Below are 25,899 nucleotides of genomic sequence, written 5' to 3' on the forward strand. Positions count from 1 at the left end.
TATTTAAGTTTATTCTTGTGTATGGTGTTGGCCTCCACCACATCACTGCCTCCTGCATTCCATACCTTACTACTATGCCACTGGACAAGTTCTTTCTAATGTCGCTGTGGCTCCTTTGGGTACTCAATTTCCACCTGTGTCTCATTATGGATACAACAACCATGTTACTTCATCCATTTTTTCTACCCTGTCAGTTCCCTCAAGGAATTGTGGGTTGTGGTCATGTCTCCCGGTCTTGTGTTCCAGGGACAGTCTTGTCTTGTGTATGAGACTGTGGTACATCTGTATAGTATTCCCTCAGTCTTGTGTTTACAGATTGTGGTTATTGGCTTGCTTTTATTATTTTATTATTGGCACCAATTTTGTGCCTTGCGACCTTGCCCGGTATGCTACCCCCCCCCCCCCCCCCCCCGAAAAAAAAAATAAATAAACATAGTACAGTACGTCTTATCCGCCGGCAAATGCAGTAGGTAGGGCTCCCCTCTCTCAGGTTCGTTTCCGGGTACCCTTGGGTTCCTCAGATTCGTCTTTCGAGAGGTTTTCTTCCTCTTGGCTTACCCTTGTAGAGGTTCTGGAGACTCTTGGTGCGTACCTCATATGAGACCCAGTTTATGTCTCTGTGTTGGATCCAGTTTTGTTGGAGTTTGGTTCCTCTTCCACTGATCGGGTGCATTCTGAGGTTCCGGTGTCTTCCTGGCTGGCAGCCTGCCTTGACGACAGGTTGGTGTGGGCTCCCTGCCAGTCTGCTAACTGGGGTTCTGGTTCTTTCCCAGCTTGCCGGGTTAGGGTTCCCGGTAACTTGGCAAAAGTCCCAGTTGGTTCCGTCCTGGGTTCGGATGTGGCTGGGCCTAATGCGTTCTCGGACTGCATCTGTTTCTCTTCCTTCATTGGCTCTGCTTTGGTTGCAGTACCACTTTCGGCTGTTTTTGAGAAGGGGTTCGGGGTTACTCGGCGGTTGCTTGAGCAACTGGGCGGGAGCCTGAATTTTGCTCCACCGGTTTATCCGATAGGCAGGATTTGGCTTCGGAGCCTGTTCTGGTATCTTCGGAGCAGCCTGTTTTGCCGTTTTCATGATCGCTAGGTTCATTGCCCAGTATCCTTAAGCCGGTTGCTGAGTCGCCAGCTTCCTTTTCGGGTTTTTGGGGTTCAGTGCCATGTTGCCTTCTTCCCTCACTCGATGTGTTCACGGACGCCTCGTCTCTCAGTTGGGGCATTGTTATCAGTGCTTACCAGTCCGGCCAGGGGTGTTGGTGACTGTCCTTAAGGTGGGCTCAAAGCACGGTGTGGAAGTTTGCAGTGTGACAGGCGCTGCAGTGGATTTGGCTTCCTTGGAGCTCTATGATTTGGCTCCTTTTGGACTGCTTCCCTGTGGTTCGTTGTCTCAACCAAGGGGGAGGAGGGAGTCTCTTCAGTCTGTGGGGCTTTGGGGCTTACTTCGAGTAGTGCTTCTGCTAAGTTTTTGTGGTTTGGCTCTTCACACTATTCACATTCAGTGTGTGTCCAACGTTGTGGCAGACAACCTGTCTCACTTCATTCATCTTTCCATGGAGTGGACGGTCAGTGGTGCCGCCTTCCTCTGGCTTTGCTGGACGTTCCGGAGGTGGACCTCTTCGCGTCAACATGGTCTCAGCATCTCCCATTGTACGTGGTGCCATTTCCCGACTGTGAGACTCTCGGTAGATGCTTTTTGGTAGGACTGGTCGAGGTGGAGGTTCCTGTACCTCTTTTTCCCAATCCAGCTGTTGCTCCAGGTTCTGGCTTGGCTGGAATCTTTTAGGGGAAAAGTGATTCTCCTGGCTCCATGGTGGTCGGCCCTGCCTTGGTTTCAGGCGTTGCTTGCTCGGTGTCCGAATCCAAACATTTTTCTCACTGGTTTTGCCTCTTTCAGCAGGTTGGGATGGTGAGGTACCTTGCTGGTTCGTCTTACTGCTCCTCACTACGCATCTAGTGTGTCGCCATTTGTGTGGTGATCAGATGGCTTCTTTGATGGTGTCCCACCTGCGGTCTTCGTCTCGATGACAGTATGAAGTTTTCTTGGCGGTCTTTACGTCATTTTCTTTCTCTTCGTCGGTTTTCGTCAATTTAGGACCAGGTTGTTTTGTCCCTTCTTTCTTGGCTTTTTCTGGATTGGCATCTCATGCCTACTACTGTTACTTCATATTGTGCGGCGTTGGTGGAGCCGCTGCGTTCAGGGTGGATGTCACTTCCACTCCATTCTGCAAGTTTTCTCAAGTGTTTTTTCACTTCTGGCCTGCTCATGTGCCGCCTGAGCTTTCTTGGTCTTTGGACTGGGTTCTTTCCTGTCATCTCCTCGCTTTGTAGTGGCCCTTCGGTCCGTGATTGCTTTTAAAAGGCCTTGTTTTTGTTGGCTTTGGCCTCTGGGGGTCAGGTTGATGAGCTTCATGCTCTTCTTTGACGCCAGGGGTTCTGTTCGCTTGGTTATTTTGTTCGTTTCCAGCCTTTTCCTTTTCTGGCAAAGAATGGGACAGCAGGCTTCCTAAGGGGGGTCCGTTGTTTGTGGATGCTTGGTTAGGCCGGGGGTGCATCATGTGCTGTGTTCGGTGGTGCTTTATGCTACTACCTGCTACCCACTGGTTCTCTGACGAACGCTCTCTGGATTGATCCGCTTTCCCTGGTTCTCTGTTCCAGGGCTCATGTGTCTCCAGTTGTCTGCAGTGTCATTCATTCTTGCCAGCCTGTGGTCTACCCTTGTGCCCATGATGTTAGGTAGTATGATGCTCTCTTGGCGGTTTTTGGCGACATGTCTTGGGTCAACATTCGGGTGTGGGGGTTTTGGAGGTTGAACAGGGTCCTGGCAGCCAGGTATCTCATGAACGTTCCAGTTCCTTCACGGCCATCTCTCTTCCTCATCTTGATACCAACGGTACTGCCGCCTCCTGGGTAAGTTCCTGTTTTTACTTATCTTTTTGGGTAGCTTTCTGAGGGGGGGGGGGGGGTCAGGTTCTGGCTCGAGGTCCCCGATAGGCAAAGGACTCGTGTGATTGATGATCCCATATCAATAAAGCACTATATTAGTTCGGATAGCTTCAGGGAGCCTCTGAGGCTCACCCAGAAAATGGCGTTTCACAGTAGGAATAACATGGCATCTAAGCTGAATGTCTATATATGTTTGGGAAGGTTAATATCAGCAGGATAGTTTTCCTTAATAGTGTGCTGCTTGTGTATTTCAACCTGGTTGCTAGTATGATATCAATTTCATGTTTAAATTATTAGACATTGAATGCATTTTTCCTTTGACACATTTATTGTGTTTGCTTCTTCACTCTAGATGTATGGTATTGTTAGACCAAATGTAAATGTAAAGGAAACACTTGAGAAATGAGACTGACCTGAAGGGCTTACATGGTCTTCTTTCAATTGAGCATAAATAACCTTCCTTAAGTCTCCTCTGCTCAAGTATTTTCTTTGTATCCATTATTAATACTTGAATCTAGATTTTATTATGCACAGTTTATTAGTGAGGTGCAAATACTGTTACCAATTTTGGCCACTTCATGCAGGTCCAAATTATTTAATTAAACTTACACGCTACTTACTCACTTTGCCAATACTGTACTTGTAAATCAAGTGGACAATTCCAGGGAAAACAAAATAATTCATGTTGAATATATAATGACAAGTATCTGGTATTTATTTTTCTGGTAAAGTAGGCATCCAATTTTATAATCTAGAATTATTGGACTCTTCATGTTGATATGTCTGCATTTTTTCTGGGGGGAGCCCCGTCGGCTCCCCGGAGCTATCCCAGGCTGATATGCTAATGTCAGACTTTGGCATCAGTCATGTGTATGGAGTTCTTAGGCCTACCGGGGACCACGGCCAGAACTGGGCCCCCTCAGAGAGGCAAGGGGAGCAATGGCCTATAGAAGCCCCTGTGTAGTTGGAAGCATTCTATGTCTGCCATCGACCGGAACAGGCACCCAGAAAGGTAAGCGCCCCAAAACAAACCCCTATTCTGGTTAAAATTGCTACCTAATACCGAACTAGTGGATAGAACTCCCCAACCGAAAACAAGCAAATTAGTGTGACGTCACACACTGCCGCGCCGCTGTCTGCGCAGCTCCCCCCTCCCCGGGAGGGGGAAGGGGGAGCCCCAGACCCCCCGCGCCGGCTACCCACACCTCAGTTCTTAAGGCTGATGCTATAGGCGATGGTCGTGTGCTCTGGCTCCGGTGTCGCTACTGCACTGTGCTTTGAGTGTGGTGTTAGTTTTGTGGGTGCGAGAGCCAGGAGTTATCTTCAGTACTCGGGCTGCATGCGCCTAGGGCTGCCTTCCCTAGGTGCCCTGTAAGTACTGCCCTTGGGGCTTGGGGCCACCTTCCACAGGCTCCTCGGGGTCTGCCTCTGCTGGTCCGTTTTACCTTTCGGTTTTTCGGCCGCCTGTTGGGCTCTTGGGTGTTCTGTTCTCCCTTGTTACCGGCAGGTAAGAGGCAGTTTGCACTGGTAGGGGCGCAGGGTGCTGCTCAGCTTGTAATTCCCGACATCGCGGCCGGCTCTGTTCCTTGGGGTTCGCTGTCCTCTTGCGGGGTTTTGTTTTTCTTTTTGTTTTTGCCTGGTGGGGGGGTTCTGTCATTTTATTCAGTTTGTTTTTGCCCTTCCACTGTTCTCCTCGGTGGCGCCCCCTGCTAGGTCCCCGTGAGTGTACACGTCCCTGGGGTTCAGCTTTAGAAGTTTGCTTGGTAGTTTTGGGCGCCGGTTTGCAGCACCCTGCCTGGGACTACCTGAGCGCGAGTCCTCTTAAAGTAAACGCTCAGGACCCTGGGAATCCCCTAGGGGGCGCGTGGGTCCGATGGATGTGACCCCGGGGTCCCCACTCGCTGTGTGCGAGTTTGAGGGTTGCTCGGTCCCCTTGTCTCAGGGTGACCCTCATTGTTTTTGCCTCTGCCACGCTGCCTGTTGGGTCGGTGATACTTTCGACCCTGAGTCCTGTGAGTGTTGCTGCTTGCTTGTGACTCAATTTACCCAATCCTCTGATGATTCTATTCGGGTACAGGCGGCACGTGCGTTGCAGTCTAGGTTTCGTCTGTTGCAACGCGCTCGGTTGGTTGCTTCCCCGGATGCCCCGGGGCTGCCCCGCTTTGCTTTTCGAGACCCGGACTTGGGGGTGGGGGTCGCTTCGATCCTGGTTCAGTCCGCACCTCCTCGTCCTTCCCCTTCTGTTCGTTTTGGTCCCCCGCCCCTGCTTCCGGCCCCGAAGCGTCTGAGGGTTTCGGGGTCGGAGCAGGGGTTACTTGATCTCGAGACTCGGGCAGCTTCGGGGGTTGCCCCTTCCGGGGGGGCGGCAGAGGCATTCGAGTCTTGTCTCCCGGCCGAAGCTTCAGGGTCTGACCAGTGGGCCCCCCTTCCTCCAGCTTTTCCGGCTGCTCCGTCCTTGTCTTGTGGGGTCGGGGCTTGGGGAGAGGACTCGGCCTCGGGTCCTGTGGTGACGGACCTCGAGGCTGGGGAGGGGCTGACTTGGGGGCCTTGGGCCCCGCTGGACCCCGCCTGGGTTTTTCTTCCCACTGAGCGGGGCTTATTGTTACAAGGAGTGGGGTTTTCTTTCCCCCCCTCTGCGTACGAGTTGGATTTGGTGTCGGCCCCTCCCCGGGTACGGTTCCGTGTTCCCCCGGGTACGTCGGTTCCGTCCTTCCGGAGGTTTTCGGCTTATCGCATCCAACCTGGTGTGGTGCGAGCGGCCTTTGCAGCTTACCTCCTGCGTGACCCGGATTATGCCTCGGAAATGGATCCGTCCACGTTCAGGTTTGGGACTTCGTTCCCTTTCTGGCTCCGTTACGAGGTTCCGGAGTCATCCTGGCTAGCAGACTGCCCCTTGTTTGGTCTGGATTCCTGGCATTCCTTCTGTCGTTCCCGCACGCTGGAGTGGCGGGAAGCTTCCACGGTGCTTCAGGTTTTCCTGGGGGGTGAACTTGAGTACCTGAATGAGTGCTTGTTTGCCCCTGCCCTTCCCCGCGATGTGGGCGTTATTCAGCTCCATGTGCAGGTTCCCTCCCTTTCGGCGGCGCTCGTGGCGGAGGACTTGCGCGCTCGGGGCCTTTTGTGTTCGGCCTTGCGGTTCTTTTCCCTCCTGGAGCTGTCTTCGGATTGGCTCGTGGAGGATGTGGGGACGCTTGGGTCCGTCCCGGGGTCCGGCACCTTGTCCTCGGCTGCGCGTTCGTCGGCTGCCTTGTTGAAGCTGTTCACGCCGATTTTGCGGGATGCGGTTTCCCTGTTCTATGCTTCCCGTCTCGCGTGTCGGCAGGCGGTGCTGGGTTCCTCCGTGGAATCTGCTTGGGCTCTGGCTCTTAGGCGTTCTTCACCTTTTTGTCCTCTCCTGTTTGGGGAGTCGGCCGTGGCGCAGTTTATTCAGGCTGCGTCGGCGGCTTGTCGTCCGATGTCGGACTTGTTGGTTTTCCGGGGGTCCCGGGGTGGGTCTTCCCGGAAAGGTCGTGCCAGGGCTCGGGGTTCCTCTCGTCGTGGTAGGCCTCTGGTGTCAGGTTTGGGGTTGGCTCCTCCTGCGGACCCTCCCTCGTCTGGTCGGCGCGGTGTTCGCGCTGTGCGGGGTTCTGGGTCTCGTAAGGGTCGCCGGCCCTTTCGCGGTTTGCCCCTTTGACGGGGCGATGGGGGGGCGGCTTGCGCTGTTCGCCCGCGCCTGGTCCCACGATTCGTGGGCCTTTCGGGTCGTGTCTCGCGGCCTGCGGTGGCGTTGGGTGGCCCCTCCCCCCTTTGGGGGGTCGGGGCTGGCGGGGCAGGCTTCTTCCCCTGCGCTCTGTCGAGTCGTCTTGGAGTGGGTACGTTTGGGCGTCGTCGAAACGACGTCGTCCCTCAGATGGGTTTCCCGTCTGTTTCCGGTTCCGAAACGGGACTGCGCGGACCTGCGGTTCATTCTGGACTTGTCCCGTCTGAACCCCTGGGTTCATTGCCCCTCCTTTCGGATGACTACGCTGTCTCAGGTTCGGCTCCTCTTGGAGCCGGGTGCTTGGATGGTGTCCCTGGACCTCCGGGACGCTTATTGGCATGTCCCGATTCATCCGCGGTTCAGGGACTGGCTCGGTTTTGTAGTGGGGCGTCTGAGTTACCGCTTTCGTTGTCTCCCGTTCGGGTTGAACCTGGCACCTCGCGTGTTCACACGCCTTACACGGGTTGTGGTGGCTCGTTTGCGTCTCCTAGGTGTTCGGGTGTTGGCCTACCTCGACGACTGGCTGGTTTGGGCTCCCAGCCAGTCCGCTTGCTTGCTAGCCAGGGATTTGGTTCTTTCCCAGCTCGCCGGGTTCGGGTTCTTGGTGAACTGGAGGAAGTCCCATCTGGTTCCCTCTCAGGTTCGGACTTGGCTGGGTCTCGTGTGGGACTCTCGGACCGCCTCCTTGTCTCTCCCTCCGGAGTCTCTCCTGCGGCTGCGGTCCCGCCTTCGTCTGTTTCTGGAGGGCCCTCGGGTCACCCGGCGGTTGCTCGAGGGGCTGTGCGGGAGCCTGAACTTCGCGATGGTGGTCTACCCGCCGGGTCGGGTTTGGCTTCGACGGCTGTTCTGGTTCCTTCGGGGTTCTCCCTTCCGCCTCTCTCGCGATCGCAGAGTTCGACCCCCGGGGGACTTGCGTCGGTTGCTGCGTCACCGGCTTCCTCTTCGGGTTTTTCGGGGTTCAGTGCCTTGGCGCCTACCCGAGCCCTCGCTCGATGTGTACACGGATGCGTCGTCTCTCGGCTGGGGTTTTGTGACCAGTGCTCACCAGGCCGGCCAGGGGCGTTGGGATCCGTCCTTCCGTCGAGCTCACAGTACGGTGCGGGAGTTCGCGGCAGTGTGGTTTGCTCTGGGGAGGATTCGGGTGGCCCGCGGATCGACGATTCGGCTCCATTCGGACTGCTCTCCGGTGGTTCATTGCCTGAACCGCGGGGGTTCGATGCGGTCCTTGTCTCTTTGGGGTTGGTCGCTTCGGGTGACTCGTCTGCTGAGTTCTCGGGGTTTGGCTCTCCTGGCGGTTCACGTACGGGGCGTGTCCAACGTCTTGGCCGACGCCCTGTCTCGCTTCGTTCCCCTCTCCACGGAGTGGACGGTCGACGACGAGTCCTTCCGTTGGCTTTGCCAGACGTTCGGGCGCCCCGAGGTGGACCTCTTCGCGTCGGCGTGGTCGCGGCGTCTTCCCTTTTATGCGGCGCCCTTCCCCGATTGCGAGGCCGTCGGGGTCGATGCCTTTCGGCTCGACTGGTCGAGGTGGGGGTTCCTGTACCTCTTTCCCCCAGTTCGGCTGTTGCTCCAGGTCCTGACTCGCTTAGAGACTTACCAGGGGAGAGTTGTCCTTCTGGCCCCTTGGTGGCCGGCCCAGCCTTGGTTTCAGGCGCTGGTTGCTCGGTGTCCGAACCCGAGGGTTTTCCCGCGGCTCCGCCTCTTTCAGCAGATCGGGCCGGTACGTCACGTAGCTGGTTCGATCTTCTCCTCGAGTCTTCGCGTATGGTTTTTTTGACTCGAGTCTATCATCAGCTCTATGGTGATCAGGTGGCCTCCTTGTTGGTGTCCCACCTGAGGGCTTCTTCTCGGCGGCAGTATGAAGTTTCCTGGCGGTCCTTCCGTTTCTTTTTGCGTCTTCGTCGTGTTAGCTCCTTGTCTGTTCGGGTGGTCTTGTCCTTCCTCTCGTGGTTGTTTCAGGACCGTCATCTTATGCCTAACACTGTCGCTTCGTATCGTGCGGCGCTGGCGGAGCCGCTTCAGCTTGCTTTCGGTATCGATGTTACGTCTGCGCCGTTTCGCAAGCTGTCTCGTGCATTGTTTCACCTCCGGCCTGCTCATGCGTCGCCTGAGCCGTCCTGGTCTTTGGACAGAGTGCTCGCTTTCCTTTCATCTCCTCGTTTCGTTGTGGCCCCTTCGGTCCAGGATTGTTTTTCCAAGGCACTTTTCTTGTTGGCTTTGGCCTCTGGGGGTCGGGTAGGGGAGCTTCATGCTCTCCTCCGGCGCAGGGGTTTCTGCTCTTTTGGTCGTGGTGATAGTTTTGTTCGTTTGCAGCCGTCTCCTTCTTTTCTGGCGAAGAATGAGACTGCTGCGTTCCGGAGGGGTCCATGGGTGGTTGATGCTTGGTTGGTCAGGCCGGGGGTGCATCATGTTTTGTGTCCGGTTGCGGCGCTTCGCCGTTATTTGCGCGCCACAGCTTCTGTGTCCGGGGACGCGCTGTGGGTTGATCCGGTTTCCCTTCTTCCCTGTTCGCGGGTTCGGGTCTCTCAGGTCGTCCGCAGGGTTATTAGGTCTAGCCAGCCTGCGGTCTATCCCCGTGCCCATGACGTTCGTAAGTTCGCGGCTCTTGCTGCCGTCTTTGGGAATATGTCTTGGTCTGATATTCGGGCGCGGGGATTTTGGCGGTCGAACAGGGTCCTGGCTGCTCGTTACCTTGTGAATGTCCCTGGCCCTCGTCGGGCCTGTGTTGCTTTGGGTCGGCGGTTGCAGCCAGTTGTCTCGGCTTCGAGTTGAGGGGTGAGCGACGACCGCCTCCCGGGTAAGTCCCTCTTTTTCTGTCTGTGGGTAGTTAGCTCCGGGGAGCCGACGGGGCTCCCCCCAGAAAACCAGCGTTGAATGTAATGAAACGCCATTTTCTGGGTGAGTCCCGGAGGCTCCCCGGCATCCCTCCCTCCCTCCGGTCGGCGGTTTTTCGCGTTTTTGACATCCAGCCTCAAGAACTGAGGTGTGGGTAGCCGGCGCGGGGGGTCTGGGGCTCCCCCTTCCCCCTCCCGGGGAGGGGGGAGCTGCGCAGACAGCGGCGCGGCAGTGTGTGACGTCACACTAATTTGCTTGTTTTCGGTTGGGGAGTTCTATCCACTAGTTCGGTATTAGGTAGCAATTTTAACCAGAATAGGGGTTTGTTTTGGGGCGCTTACCTTTCTGGGTGCCTGTTCCGGTCGATGGCAGACATAGAATGCTTCCAACTACACAGGGGCTTCTATAGGCCATTGCTTCCCTTGCCTCTCTGAGGGGGCCCGGTTCTGGCCGTGGTCCCCGGTAGGCCTAAGAACTCCATACACATGACTGATGCCAAAGTCTGACATTAGCATATCAGCCTGGGATAGCTCCGGGGAGCCTCCGGGACTCACCCAGAAAATGGCGTTTCATCACATTCAACGCTGGTTTTATGCTCTTCATAAATACAGTACTGTATCACACCAGTGGGTAACATTTCACATCTGTAGTTTTCAGCTTAAAGCAATGCTTTTCACCTTTTTTCCTTTAGGCACGAAACATATTGACCCAGACACAGGTCTTATCTACTTCAAATATGACTTTGGCTATGAATTTGGTGTAATCCTTCCTGGAGAGGCAAAGAAGGTGGAGAAAACAAAGCAAGTAAATGGAGATCATAGTTCTGACATCCAAATTCCTGTCATTCATGAAAAAACTGATTCTTCTATCAAAACTCAAAAAGATGTTTCTAAGACTAATGGCCATGTCCATTATTTGGAAACCACTGGCCCTCAAGACTCACAAACCATATTAACGGAAGACTCTACATCACCGAAAGGCAGTTCTACCCAGGGTCGCAAAACAGATCACATTTCTCCTCAACCATCACTGCAGTCGGACATCTCTGAAACAGACCGTGAGTATCAGCAGTATATGGGCAAGATGGTTCCTGAATTTGTACCAAAGAAGCAAGCCCAGTTTCGTCCCATCTCTGGTGACCCATATTCAGACAGTGAAGCAGAGTCAGATCACCCCAGTCCATCCAAGATTGCCGATTCGAGTCCTGGTAGTCATGTGGGGCCAAAGAGGTTTGTACCTCTGGTCCCTGGTGCAGCTGTTCAGCCCAAGCCTCTTACTTTTCAAGGGTCCCCAACGGATGCACTCGACACAACAGAACTGGGAGGTACTGGTTGTCTCCTACCTGCACGACCGGTGTTCTCCCTATCAACATCCTGCTAGTGTGCTGAACAATTGAACTAACTTTTTATTTCAAGTGATAATGCATGCTCTTAGGCTTCCCTGCATCCTCACATTGACTACTAGGCATATATTACATGACTGCAAGTTATTGTGTCAATTTGGCAAATAATAAAGTATACTGTATTGCAGTTTTGCATAGTATTTAAAAACTTATACTTTTAGTTAATTTTTTGTTTTAAAAATTAATTACAATACTGTACAATGATTTTCAACACGCACTAGGCTATTCTTACAAAGCTACTAAGCATGCATGTATGTTGCATTAAGTTGCAGGGTGTATTAATGTATTATGCCCCTACTTCCAATATTTCCTAATACAGTACCAGTACATTACTGTATACCAGTTTTATTTTGTTATTGATTTGTTGTTTGTATTAAATGAGTGTGTTTTGTCCATATTTAAATTCACGATTTATGCTTTTGTCAACTTATTTATTATTAATGATTTTAAAGCAAATATATTACCTTAACCTAAGTTTGGATTTGAGAAACAAGACTCGGAAGTGCTTGCAAGTGTGTGGTGACTTTAGATGGTCAACTCCTCTCTCACTCCTCACTAACCCTAACCATCTACCTCACTTCCCACAGTACTTGGATCCCCTCTCAGCGCTACTCCCCCTTCCACGCCTTCCACACCTCATTCTGGTCCCCTAACACAGCCCACACGACCACCTTATTACATAATGGTAAGTCATCAACGGCAGTATCATTAGACTTAAATGTGATACTGTGTTCCGATATGCTTAATATCTGGAGTCCATGATGGTTTTGTATGTTATCAGAATGCAGTATATTACTCTAATTTTTACTGAGAGTAATTTACTGTTGTGTTAATTGTACTGTATTTTTTGTTAAATTTTGTTATTGTACTGTATTTACAAAGTTGGAAACACATTCATTGGTGAGTAGTTATAACCATTAAAAATAGAAAGGCAAGATTTAATGAATTGTGCAGATTTATATGTAAGTAAATTGCTGCTACATGCAGTATCTGTAGAGCTAATTTGGTTTATCTTCTGCTTAGGCCTTTACCTAGATAAGTTTTTACCAAGATGTTACAGAGAATCTGTTTAGTATTAAATAGTTAGACCCAGCTTGATTGCTTGTAGTCTATATATACATAACTACAGTATATTGATTTTTTAAGGTAATAATGTATTTACCTGAGGCCTACCATATCTAGTGACCTAAATGAGGACAGGAAGCTGGTAGCTTTTTAAAGATCCCACCGTTATTCCTAAAGACTTTTTTTCCAGAGGAATTTTGAACTAGTACAATACTAGTTTTCATTTATGGTTTTGGTGGGTAAGCAGTTTCATGGGTTATTACCCAATGGGTTAAAAAGCATCTGTTATCTGTCCTGCATTGTGGCTTGTTGACCTTGAAGCCATTGAACATTATGACACATTGGGCCTATTAATATCCCTAAACTTTCTTCTAACCTTTCATCTGTTGAACATTTGCTATCCTCTTACAGTTCCTGAAACTTAGACCTCCGATTCTACTTCCATTGACCATATATCTGTATCTAAGGAAAACTTGTTACCCCTTCTGTTTTAAAGAGTGTTTGTGTCTGCTCTACAGTAATACTCCTTTCACTCTTTTCATTCAGATATTCTTTGCCATCTCCTAATGCTGACTTCATTTTTATGGATTATTTCAATGTTCATAATAAGAGGTGACTTTAGTCTTCTTCTTCTGATCGTCAGGGAAAAGCAGCTTTTAACTCTGTTCCCAATAATCTGAAAACGTTTCTTCATCAGCATATACTCATTCCAGATCAACACACAGTACACAGACTCTACAGATCCTTATCCATTTCCTCTTTTCTGATGTCTTGTCATATAATTATGCCTTCTCTTCCCTTTGTTGTTTTCTGATCATAGCCTCATTTCTGTATCTTGATCCTTAGCTATTCCACATTGAAACTCTAAACCTCTCAGCCACCTCTGGCACTTTTGCTCAGCTAAATGCACCAGTGTTAGGAATTGTTATATTGATTTCATTTGGTTTTGCTTTTAATTCTCATTGTGATACTGTACATTGAAGTGTGGTGAACAAGTTAATGAAAATGCCACTGCTAATATGGAAGCTATCATTCCATTTTAATTTTCCTCCCTTTCTTTCATTACTAAACCTAAATTGGTTTGATGAGCTTTGCTCCTAAGCTGTTTATTAGCAGTATACAGCCTTCAGATCTTGGCAGCTGTCTCCTGTTGTTAACATAATCATTTGATAAAATACAAAGAAAACGGTTGTCTATTCTTCACATAACTAAATGCAAGTTTCTTAAAACCGAAGTTTATTGCTGTACATTACAAGCTTTAACATAGCTGTAAAAATTAATATAGAATACCTGACTGCATATTTTGTATATTAGTCCAATGTTCTTTCCTTAGTGTTCTCGTTGTCCTTATCGCCCATCACCACCAATAAGGTATTCATTTATGCTTTCCAATACGGTGGAAGAGCCATGCACATTATTTTCCTATACACTGATTTCATACTGAGGAGAAAGAGCATTATCAAGCAGCAATGCAATTCTTTGCTGCATTCTTTGGCCTTTAGTTTTTTTTTAATTTGAAATTACAGTATCTTACTTCGCAAAAAAATGCTCATGAAACTAGACAGGCATTGCTTGTAGTGTAGTGTAAAAGGAATAATGTGCTAGCATAGTTTAATGATCTTAGCCTTCACCTACAATACAATTACTATCTTTACAACCTGCATATTTGTACACACCAAAGCCAAAACACATTTTTACTAACTTTACATTCAATGTAGGGGTCTTCATATAATGTATCAGATGGCTGACCACACCAAGCCAGACCAATTTCATCACCTTTGTCTACTTGTAAGAAATTACAGTAGATATATTATCACTATTAACCCTATCAGTACTTTACTTTTCACTAGAGATCTTTCTCCCACTAATTCAGTGCTTTTTCTTCAAACTGAAGCCAGCCAACACTACCCTTAAAAACACCAATATCTAGTCCTATTTTTCTTACATTTCTCTTTCTCCACTCTTTACTGCCCTCCTATCATCCACACGGCCTCAGTCAGCATGTGCCGGTACATCCAGCTTGTAGTACTTGCACTACTTGAACTCATTTTACTCCCCTGTAATCATTACCCCCCCCACCTACTCGTTATTCTACCCTGTTTGTATCCCTTAGATATGCCAACCCAGCCATATCTTTCTTAAAAAAGACATTATGCAATTGAACCATATCTAGCCTGTTGTGATGTTTTACCATTTCATTGTACTAGCTTTATTTAAATTACTGGCATAACATTAAAATTGGTTTAATTTATTCTATAAGGTGCCACCTCTGGCACTTTTGCTCAGCTAAATGCACCAGTGTTAGGAATTGTTATATTGATTTCATTTGGTTTTGCTTTTAATTCTCTCATAATACATTCAGGAAATTCTTGCTCATATAAGAATAGCAATTCCATTTATAAGATAAATATCTATTTAAGAATGTAACTGTGCAGTAGTGCAGTTTTTCATCATCACATTGTTAATTAAATTTTGTACTTTTGCTGCATTTTGGTCAATTCTTTCACATACACATTTATTTTAAATGATTTACATAATCGTACAGACAACCTTAATCCGGACTGTTTTCTTCACAAATTTACTTGCTGTCCTTCCTCTTATGTTCTTTGTACACACATTCTTTTGAATTTATAATTATTCATTATATTATTATTAATATAATATTAAATTAATATTAATTGATTAATTTGTTAATTAATATTAATTTATTAATCTGTAGTAAAATTATTATATATATTATTGAAGAATATGGCTCTTACTGACCTTAAAGTCAAGTAAGAGCCTTGATTTTCAGCTGTCAGTACCAGGGATATGAGGAATAATCCCAGTTGTTAAAATGCCTGGCCTAATAATCATGATAATTTAATTCCTTAGCCACTGCGCGACCTGGCCATCGTGGCGGGAGAGGCACTGCGTCTAGAGTGCGTGGTGCAGGCGGACCCGCCCGTCCAGGTGACATGGTCCAAAGGGGGCATCATCCTCCAGGATGGGCCAGACTACCAGATAATCTACAGAAACGGTGTTTGTAGACTCATCATTCCCCAGGTCTTCCCAGGTAATAGTCTGCCTTTATGACAATACCTAAATGATATTGTGACAAAATTATGTCTAGAACTAAACACAGAATATTATTGTTTGTCCAGTAAGTGCACTGAAATCTTTAGAATCACCGTTTTGTGTAAGTAAAGAATTGTGTGAACATGTTCATCCTGCTAGCCCTTCTCTCAGTATAAGAGATTTTCATGCCAAATATGTTATGAATTTGTTCAAGTTCAAGTTCAAGTATGTTTATTGAGACAAGAAAAAATACATCTCAAAGGGATAGAGTAGCTTAGGCTATTTCTACCCCCCTATTTGGAAATAAATTATGAATTAAATCTGTTTGCCTATTTATATCACCTGTTTTCTTTTTTGTTACTTTATCAGAGGATGAAGGAGTGTTCACCTGCACTGCTGTCAATCTACTTGGGATGGACTCCACTAGTGCGACTGTCTGCATCACAGGTGAGAAGAAGTAATCCTCAAGACAAGTTGAGTCTCCTTGTGCTACTACTGCTGCGGGTACTTCTGATGCTGGGGCTGTTACAGTCTTCTGTCAAAGACTTGTATGGTGGTGGTGGTGGTATTGTAGTAAAGAATGGTTTTAGTACTAGATACTTCTCTTTGTAAGCTCTGTTTTATGTCAGTTTCACTCCTCTCAATCTGGCTGGGGTACTGTTCTAATTTAAGTTCTATTAATATAAGAAACCAAAGTTATAAGTAAATGTATCAGCTTTATAATTGGTGTTGGTTAAGACTGTTTATTTTGTTTTACAAAAAAGTTTAATATTTGAGAGATATATTACCATTAGATAACAAGTTGAAATTCATTCAAGTTCTCTTTGTCATACATTGTGGGTAATGTAAAGGAAAAAGTGAAATGCATTCAAAGCAGTGAACAGATAATTAAAAGGTCACATTTTGAAGTGGGTATTTTAAACACTTTCATTGAACCTAACAAATTTTTAGTAATAAGTACATTTTAGTCAGATAAATCCTGATATATTTGACAGAAAATATGCAGAAACTTGCATTTTACTCTAGTCAGACCCACTGTGGGCATGAGCTGACTTCTCATTTTTTAAGGTTCCTAGTCAAATATAGACATCTGTGATCTTCACTCTGACCTGGTTTAAAATGATCGTGGAATTTTTCGTCGTAAGTGTGCAAGTTAAATCTTCGTAGTTTTAGTTATTTCTGAGCCATGAGCACAGTGTTGATACGCTTCATTTGCATTTGAGCAAATACTGTTCTTGTAAATAATTATTCACAGTTTTGTCTTCCATGCATATCTTACAAAGTGCCTTCAAACTGCATACATGCATACCTTTTTATCTTTGAGATACTCTGAAATCCCTCCAATACCCTTTTCTCTTTCTGCTTTCCTTTCCCAATCACTCAAGAAGTAAAACTTCAAGCCATTCTAATTGCATGTATGACAATTGTCTGCTCCAAGAAAAAAATAATCTGTACTCGCGTACAGCTGCAGCCTTTAAACATTTCCTGGCAATGTGAAGCATCATGCCTCTATGAACCTACTTAGGTGACTTGGTCTGTTTAAACTTGAAATTTAATTATAATTTAGTGTTCTTGTATTAGGTTTGTGGAGATGTTTTAGTTTTCCTTTTCTGTTGGATTGGCTTTTGATAAAATAAATTACAAGAATGTTTAATTAAGGCATGATGCTAATGTAAAATTATTGCTGTATATATGCCAAGACTTAATGTTTTCTTCTTCCTTTATGTAATCCAATTAAAATATTTTGAAACTAGAAATTTTAATTTGATGTTGCTAATAGGAAAATTAACCTTTTAAATATCAGCTGTTAAAACCGAACGTTTGTTATTAAGAGCATTATTTTAGAATGTGCAGAAAATAAGATAGATTTCCAAAGCTGTTAACTAAGATGACCCACAAGATGCACTTGAGTTGCAAATAATTTTGATAAATGGGGGTCATAATACTCATAAGAGCACTACAGAACAAGAGGATTCCTTAAATTTTGTTCACTGTCACATTACTGTTTCCAGTTTGTGTACATTTCTCATTGTTGCTTAAAAAGTGATGGAGAAGAATCTTGTGATTTGTGCAACAAGTTTGTTCATCATTTAGATGAGTTAGCTCTTGTTTCTAGTTGGTAGATGACTATCTAGCCTCCACTTGTGGTGGCCTGGTTCAATAAAATTGTATAACTATGGGACAGTTTTCTTGCAGTATCCCAGTAGTTACTGATAGAGCAGTTTTTCCTGAATGGTGCTGAAAGGTTTAACTTTTTCCATTTGCAATATACAGTACTTTACCTTATATCATGACTTATTTAAATATATATATATATTTTACATAGGCCTATATATTTGTAGATTGTGTGCATGCATTACCAAAATACAAATTATTCCCCAAAAAGGGGTGCATTAGTTTTGTTAAATTTTAACCATTTGAACATTTTCAAACCATTCATAGACACTTGGATATACATTTGTCATGTACATGACCATCACCAACAGTAAGCTGGCACAATCTTGTAGTCACACCAATACTAATTCAGTCATCTAGTTAAACCTAACTTAATATATTTAAACTGAAGTATGCTAGTTATTTATTTTTACCCAAATTTGTGTAGTTCTGAAGAAAGTAGAAAAGGTATTGTTTCTTTAGCTAGAAACAAAGTTATGTAGTTTGATGTAAATGTATCAGAATAAAATAATAGTAGCTAGCATGTTAAAATAGTCAATGACAATAAAAGTAGATGGAATAAATAGAAACTGGATAAATTGAGGTATAAATAAACATTATTACTGTGTCGTACTTCCATGGAATGGATACGCATCAGCTTAGAAAGAACCGAGTATTTTTGATAGTTAAAATTAATTACAAATTACTCCTGTCCATCTATGTTTAATACATGATATTTAATTTATGAAAAATACGGAGGATCTGATTACATTGGTTACAAATTAGAGTATTTGTAGACTGTATTTTATAAGGGCACTAGTTGTGTGCTGCATTTCAGGCAATACCATGTTCTTCTGCTAATTTAATATGACAAACACTTGTATAACTTGAAACTACTTTCACTAGCAATAGCAGTAAAAATTGAGATGAGGGTAGATGAATAATTTCTGAGTTGGTATTTTGAGAAAGTAAACTTGAAATTACAGGCCAGCTAAGTTTATATGGGGCAAGGATTGTTTGAGAGAGAAATAAAAAAAATGCATTAAAATGCTGTCTCGTTACACCAAATGCTTCAAAAGAAAATCTAGAATATATATAAATGCTCAAGGTACAAGATAGAGGTAATGAGCAGATGGTGACTAGCCTTACGAAAATAAAGGGGAAGAAAAGACGTAGAATATTATTACAATAATATAAATCACGTGAATTAGATTTGGACCGAAGTGTGGATGGAAATGACGGCCATACTTACAAATATGCTTAACAAGTATTGCACTTTGAATGACTAAGTGTATTCGTGTACACAAGTCTTGTCTCAATTCTACTCAACATAAGCTCTGTAAGTCAAAGTTTCACCCAACAGGGGTGCCGAAGCTATTACAGTCATCACACCACACACATGGAAAAGTAAAGTTCATATACAACAAAAAATATGCAGTTATGTACAGTGTGAAATACAGTAATTTTTAGGGGGACTGTATTATACCGTGTTTTTTATTCTTTAATAATCAAGTAACACCACTCAATTTGTTTATGGGAAATATGGTTATATCAACACATTTAATATACTTTTTCTCTTTAAACTTCAAGAACATCCAGTGGAATGCCCTAATTTTCTGCATTTATTATATTTTCCCTTAGATAATAATCATAATGATTGTATATATATATGATCATGAAATAGTTAAATATAAAATTACCTGTTATTTAGCATATTCAATATACTATACTATATACAATTTTTCATTTATTTATATATACATAATAATTACATAAATACTATACATTCACACACATGTACATGACTAATCTGCAAATAATTTGAATCAAAATGGCTTTACTTACTTATAAATGTTTGTTTGCATTAAATTTTTAGAATAATGGTGAAAGAGGAAATATATAAAAACAGACAAATTTCAGAAAATATAACAACAGACTCGGGCAAAATAAATATTCATAAGACTGATGGACATACACCAGAAGTACAGTACAGTACAGTACAACTTTGATTCAACCAACTATATGTGACCAACACTAATTCATTGCAGTGAGGGATTTGTTGCAACTGGAGATGCCTCCAGGATGCATTTCTCATACTCTATGGGTTAATTTAACAAAATTTTAATTGAGAATTGTTTTTGCTGAACAAAAACCTCTGCAACTGGAAATTAAAAAAGATCCATAGAATTTGGTTTTAAATATGCTCAATGGCTTTTCCAAGTCCCCCAACTATATCTAGTAATGCTGCCTCAATCTGTGAACTTGGTCCCAACATCTTAAGCAAATCCACACATCCCCTGCTTCAGCAAACTTTTGTTTATTGAATTGGGTGAGTAAATCTGCCATGGAAAGTAGGTGTTCTCAACCAGAGGTCACCAAATCGAGGTTCGTTGAATCGAAGTTCCACTGTATAATAGATTTAATTTATATTAACCATTTAACTGTACATCCTAAATTTGGATGAGTTCCTAGTGTACATAAAAAAGACTTGCTATATCGTAAAACATTGATTTTCACTTTGGGGAAATACAACGACAAAAATTCTAATAATGTAGCTTTGGTTTGGCTCATAGTGAGGTGAAGAAATGCCGACATCATATTCTGAGAAAATATTTTCAACTTGTCCATTTGTAATTGATTTTTTATCATTAACATGTTCCAGGTCCATAAAAGTCCTTGGAATTTTACATGGTATCAATGGTTCCTAGTATGGGCATCATTGAGTGGATGGTGATGCCCCAAACATGGTGCTTATCTTTTACTAAAGCACCAAGAAGGAAACTAAAGCTTCGGAATCTTTTCCTGTATGGCAAACGATTTCCAGAAGTCTCTAGTGTCTGTCAATGTCCATATAGAATCTTAAGGACCCCCTGAATAGTACAGGGCACATTTAGTTCCCACAGATGATTGGTTCACTGGCAGAGATCATACCACTTCAATAAGGAGGTAGTAAAGCAGATGCAAAAAATTATAGACATTAACAAACATCACACATAAAAATCTTTGAAAGTGATTAGAAATAAGATCACAAAACACATGGAATCACAGTGTCTACATAATTCTGGGCAACATGGGTTCATGACAGGGTGCTCCTGCCCCTCTCAGTTGCTAGACCACTATGACATGGCTTTAGATACCATAGAAGATGAGCAAAACACTGATGAAATATACAATACACAGATTTTGCAAAAGCTTTTGACAAATGTGAGCAAGGTGTTTTGCAGACAAGATATGTGCAAAAGGAATTACTGGCAAAGTAGGGAGATGGATCTTTAACTTGCTAATGAACAGAACCCAGAGTGTACTGGTTAAAGTAAAATCTGGATCATCCACTGTAAAAGTTAAGTCCCCCAGGCTACTGAGCTTGCTCCGGTACTTTTTCTTATCCTCACATCATAGACATGGATACAAACTATAGCACTGTATTATCCTTTGCAGATGACACTAGGACTTTCATGAGAGTAGACAATATAGAGGACACAGCAACCCTCCAATTTGATGTAATGAAGTCTTTCAATGGGCCGTAGAAAACAATATGATGTTTGATGATATGTTTCAGTTACTGCACTATGGAAAAAACAAAAATATCAAAATATAAAAAACAGTAAAACAACAAAATGGAAAGAAAAAGCAATGTAAAATATTTGGGAGTAATCATGTCAGGAGACTTACTTTTAAAGAACACAACAAAGTAGCTGTCACAACTACAAGTCAAGTTGGATAACAAGAACCTTTTAAACAAGAGATGCTACACTGGTGACACGTTTTAAGACATTAGTAGCTCTCTAGCCACTACACTGTGCATAGCACTTTAAGACACTCAACTGGTGGTTTGCATAGCACCTTAAAATATACCTAGAAAAGATCAAGACAAATGGGGGACCTTCGGCAAGCCGCCAGCTTCTTGTCTTTTTCGAGGCCACTAGGGTTAGGGGCCTTCAGGTAAATCAGGTAAATAAGATGGACTTGCTAGTGCACTGGTATACATACACTTGCCCTGGGACACAGTCTGGGTTCGTTCTCGACACACAATTGAGAATTCCGGGTTCGAATCCTGGGTGGAACAGAAATGGTTGGGCATATTTCCTTTCACCTAATGCCTCTGTTCACCTATATCCTGAGTTATCTTGAGATGATTTCGGGGCTTTTTAGTGTCCTCGCTTTTGCGGGGCCTAGCAGTACCTAGTTTCATTTGCTTTGATCTAGCAGTAAGTAGGTACTCATTAGTTACTCAGCTTGTTGTGGGGTCAGTAAATCAGCCTGTGGGGGTGGGGGGGGGGGGAACGAGACATTGATAAAAGCCAAAACTTATATGAATACCTGGCTTCCTGACACTCGACACAATGAATTATTATTATTATTATTATTAGTATTATATAATATCCCTCCAGTATATCATGTATGCAGTATGTGCTTACTGCTTATCAAAAGCATTTTGAAAAATATAAGATTTATCTTGATAAACATAATGTTGTTGCATTGTCTTCAACCAATTTTGTACTACAGTATTTTTTAGCAATTTGTATTTTAAATATTTACTTTTGGGGGAGAGGGATCATTTTTAAATGTCTACAAATGCATTTGCCATTCTTCACATTCACTTGAGTGTTATGTATAATAACTGCCTATCTGTTTGTCATTTAAAGGTTTCTAATTCTGATTAACATGTCATCTCACAATTAGATTAATAGACTGAAATTTGCTTTCATTATTTAAGATAGAGGGATATTTAAAAACTCATGATACAGAAAACGAAAGCATATTACTATACTGGAAGAATTCACACAAAATATTATCACTTAGTACAAATACAACAAATTTTGTTCTCATGCAAGTGCATACCAAGTGTATCATGTGCTGTAAACTGTTATATTCACATGTTATATTCACAAAACAACTGCTGTCAGTTGTTTTAATAATGATAACACTTAACATTTAGGCATGACTTGCTTAAGCACATATGACTCAGAATAGTCTTCTTGGCTAAAATACTACATTACTACATCTAGAATTCTTGCCATTCTTGACAACTCTTATTTCTTTAAGTACTGGGTGTATGCTATCTACAGTTATACTGACGATGATAGTTGTCTTGCTAATAGGCTTTTATCTCCATACAATAAATCATTTTTCACCTGCCGTTATTGAAAATATATTTATGTGACTGAGGCAATCTAAGCAGGTAAATAACCTTCACTGTACAATTACATTGGTTAGAAGTATGAAACATAGTATAAAGCATAAAGGAAAATATATTGTGTTTGGAAGATTATATTACTGGAAGATAATTATTATTGAGTCTACTTAAATTATAAGAAAGTTTCTTGAGAGGTTAGGGTTTCGTCATACAGTAATTGTTTTCTTGAATTAATAATTTTTTTTTATCGCTTAACTAAATGTTTAGTTTTCCTTCTATAAACAAGTCTCGTGATAAAAAAGTGGTTTATAATACATTAAACGAATCTTAAGGCCACAGGCTTCATCCACTGGTAGGTTATTTAGATAGAAAATAGATTAAGTATTATGAGTCAGCCACCTACACCTGATCAAACCTAGCCATACCTAACCCTACCTAACCTAACCCTACCTTAATGATGCACATTAGCTATGAAAATTCAGTGAAAAGATGTTTGATCAACTTCATAGCTAGCTGACTCTTCATAATTTTCCTTCTTTTCTCTAAATAGCAAAAATACAGTTAACTGATTATATGAATGTATATTAACAATATTCACATACTGTACTGTACACTGAAAAATGCATCTTTTGTATACTTTTATAACCAGAGATGGGCATGAAAATCATTATTAACTACTGTATGTCTAATTATATTTATGGTAAGTCTGCACATGGTGGAACTTCACGTTAAAAGGTTTAGGTCTTATTCTAAAGGAATACAGGTATGTAATTCACTGGGTTACTTTGCTTTCCTTTGGTGAACGAAGGTTTTGGTAACTTTTCTCTATTTGTTGCTTTAGTCTTCTTGGATTTGTAATCAGTACTGTATATTGAATATGCAGATATATCTTAATCTTAGGCATATCTTAATCTTAAGTATATCTTAAGTGCAGATATACATGCAGTAAAAAAACAATTCTTTTTCATATTTTTCTAGTCAAGAATTTTACATATTGTATTCAGCTTGCTTCATAATATGAGAAATTCACATAATTTTAAGTGTTTTATCACTTTTCTTTTATGCATGTTATTACAAATTTGCTTTTTATCTTTGCCTTTGTGTGTAATTTTTTTCAGTAAATATTTTCTAAGGTACTGAAAGGTTGATACAGGGTGTAGCATGAAGACCGGTTCAGTTTATCACTAAAATATTGGGAAACTTTATTTAATATGACAGTACATTATTACTACTAATATTTGATTTCAGATTTTTTTGTGTTATATCTGTATGATAGAGAAATTAACTCTTAGAATGATAAATTATTTCAGAAACAGTGTGCCACTTCATGCAATATATATATGGAGAAATTAAAAAAATATATCTTCTTTTGAATTTATATGTAACAAATGGCAATTTTTGGAGGACAACAAAATTCTAGGTGCCAAAATTTGTCTGTGGTGAACTGAGAAAAGGAAATTTAACCACAGATTGTCCAGACAACAACAAAATTATAAGAAATTATGTAAAAAAATTTAGTTGCCATAATTGGGTGTAAGAAGATGAGATGTACAATTTGGTCAACTCATCCTCCATAAGTAATAGTACTTGCAGCAACTATATTAACAAGTAATATACTTATACAGTATATAATAATAATTCATTATGTCAGGGGACAGGCAGCCAGAGTGTATTCATACACATCATGCTTATATCGAGGTCCCCCCCCAAGGGTGAATTACTGACCCTGCCCAGGATGCAACCGCACAAGAAGCTGACTAACTCCTGAGTACCTTCTTACTGCTAGGTGAACAGCCCTATTAGGTGATAGGAAGTGCACCCAACTATTTCTGTCTCGCCCAGGATTCGAACCCGGAATTCTCGATTGTATGTCGAGAACGAACTCGACTGTACAACCGAGACCCATCCCATTATTACAGTCAAGGTAGTACACACTATACTCCATAAATATGTAGTTGCTCCATATTCTCATTAGCTTAAGCGCAGATAATGAGACGAGTCTGTTAATTCTGCATAACCTCAAAGTGTTCCACATTCCTAGATGCTCTACACTAATTCTTGGTTCACTAATTACAATTCCCGAGTGTACAACTAATTACAGTTAATACTGTATCTCTTCCCAACCTGCTAGATGATGGTCAGCTTGGCAAGGTGAAGAGAAAGCTTGTAATATAGACTGTCAAAAGCACATAGTCATCAATCAGTCTAAACTTGTATAGTGATTCAGTACAGATGCTTGAGAGATATCATTCTCTGCAACATTCACCAGCAAAAATGTAACACTCAATGCATCAGCCTCGACACAGAGCAGACAACATTTTCCAGCCGCAACGAGCTTCCATGCTCTCGTCCTGCATTCGAGCTTTTCGACTCTGCCTGCATTCAGAACACCATGCTCTACACTTTCACCCCGCATCTGAGCTGTCTACCCCTGGCCTCACACGTGGTTTCTGCCCTGCTCCAGGCTTTATCTCGGCTACAACGGCACTTCACTACATTGCTAAAAAATCGACTGCTGTAACTAAGACTATACTAAATAAATATAAAAAATTACTAAACTCTTTGTGTCTAATCACCAAAATATGTATACATAAACATATGTTACATACTGTACCTACAACGATTGTACATGTTTTGTACTATTTCAAGTTTTATGGAAGACAATGAACTTTACAACCCAAGACAACATGGATTTAGAGCAGAGAGATCCTGTCTGTCACGGTTACTGAACCACTATGACAAAATCACAGAAGCTTTAGAAGAAAAACAAAAGCAGATGTTTACACAGTCTTAACAAAGGCATTCGACAAATGTGACTGTGAAGTGATAGCCCATAAAATGAGATCAATAGGAATAACGGGTAAAGTGAGGCATTGGATTTTCAACTTTGTCAAACAGAATGAAGGGAGTCAATCAAATAAGATCAAGTCAGAGTGAAGTGAAAAGCTCTGTACCTCAGGGCACAGTTCTTGCACTGCTGCCATTTCTCATTCTTATCTCGGAGATATACAAAAATATTAGTCACAGCTTCATGTCATCCTTTGCAGATGATACAAAACTCATCATGAAAATTTCCTCTGTAGACGACACTGAAAAACTATAAGCCGATGTAAATAAAGTGTTTGATTGGGCAACTGAAAATAACATGATGTTGAAATGTGATAATTTCCAGGTACTTCAGTATGGTGGAAACAAAGAACTTAAATGAAAAACAGGGTTCAGGACACAATCAGACCTGCTCATAGAAGGACAGCAACATGTAAATGATGTGGGAATTATGATGCTTGACATTTAGTGAACATAACCAAGCAAATCTAGCAGTGGTCAGGAAAATGATAGGATGCATTATGAGAGAAGGTTCAAATCCTGTTTAGAGAACAGCTGGAAAAAAAATCAAGGCAAATGGGGGGTGGGGGACCTTCGACAAGCTGCCAGCTTCCTGTCCTCGTCGAGGCCTTTAGGGTTCAGGGAGTAGCTCACCACTCCAGGCTAGGCTTAGGTAGTAGAACTCCCAAAATCCTCTCCAGGTATGCTGCAGGTACTACTAAGAAACTAACATGTCTTTTAAAACTG

At 43.1% G+C, this 25,899-nt stretch overlaps 1 protein-coding gene across 18 annotated transcripts in view; it reads left to right on the plus strand.

Moving 5' to 3' along the window:
- The window catches only part of sls (sallimus), a 601,134-nt gene that overhangs the window by 263,653 nt on the left and 311,582 nt on the right, over positions 1 to 25,899 (plus strand). For 16 of the 18 annotated variants that reach the window (XM_069317090.1, XM_069317072.1, XM_069317078.1 and 13 more), the window contains 4 exons: positions 10,203 to 10,835; positions 11,501 to 11,598; positions 14,853 to 15,033; positions 15,405 to 15,482. In XM_069317090.1, coding sequence (XP_069173191.1) covers positions 10,203 to 10,835; positions 11,501 to 11,598; positions 14,853 to 15,033; positions 15,405 to 15,482 — 990 coding nt within the window. The remainder of the gene's footprint in view (positions 1 to 10,202; positions 10,836 to 11,500; positions 11,599 to 14,852; positions 15,034 to 15,404; positions 15,483 to 25,899) is intronic. The other 2 variants (XM_069317084.1, XM_069317087.1) reach the window with 2 other exon arrangements.

Source organism: Procambarus clarkii, chromosome 86 (assembly GCF_040958095.1).
Source record: "Procambarus clarkii isolate CNS0578487 chromosome 86, FALCON_Pclarkii_2.0, whole genome shotgun sequence".
Lineage (NCBI taxonomy): Eukaryota > Metazoa > Arthropoda > Malacostraca > Decapoda > Cambaridae > Procambarus > Procambarus clarkii.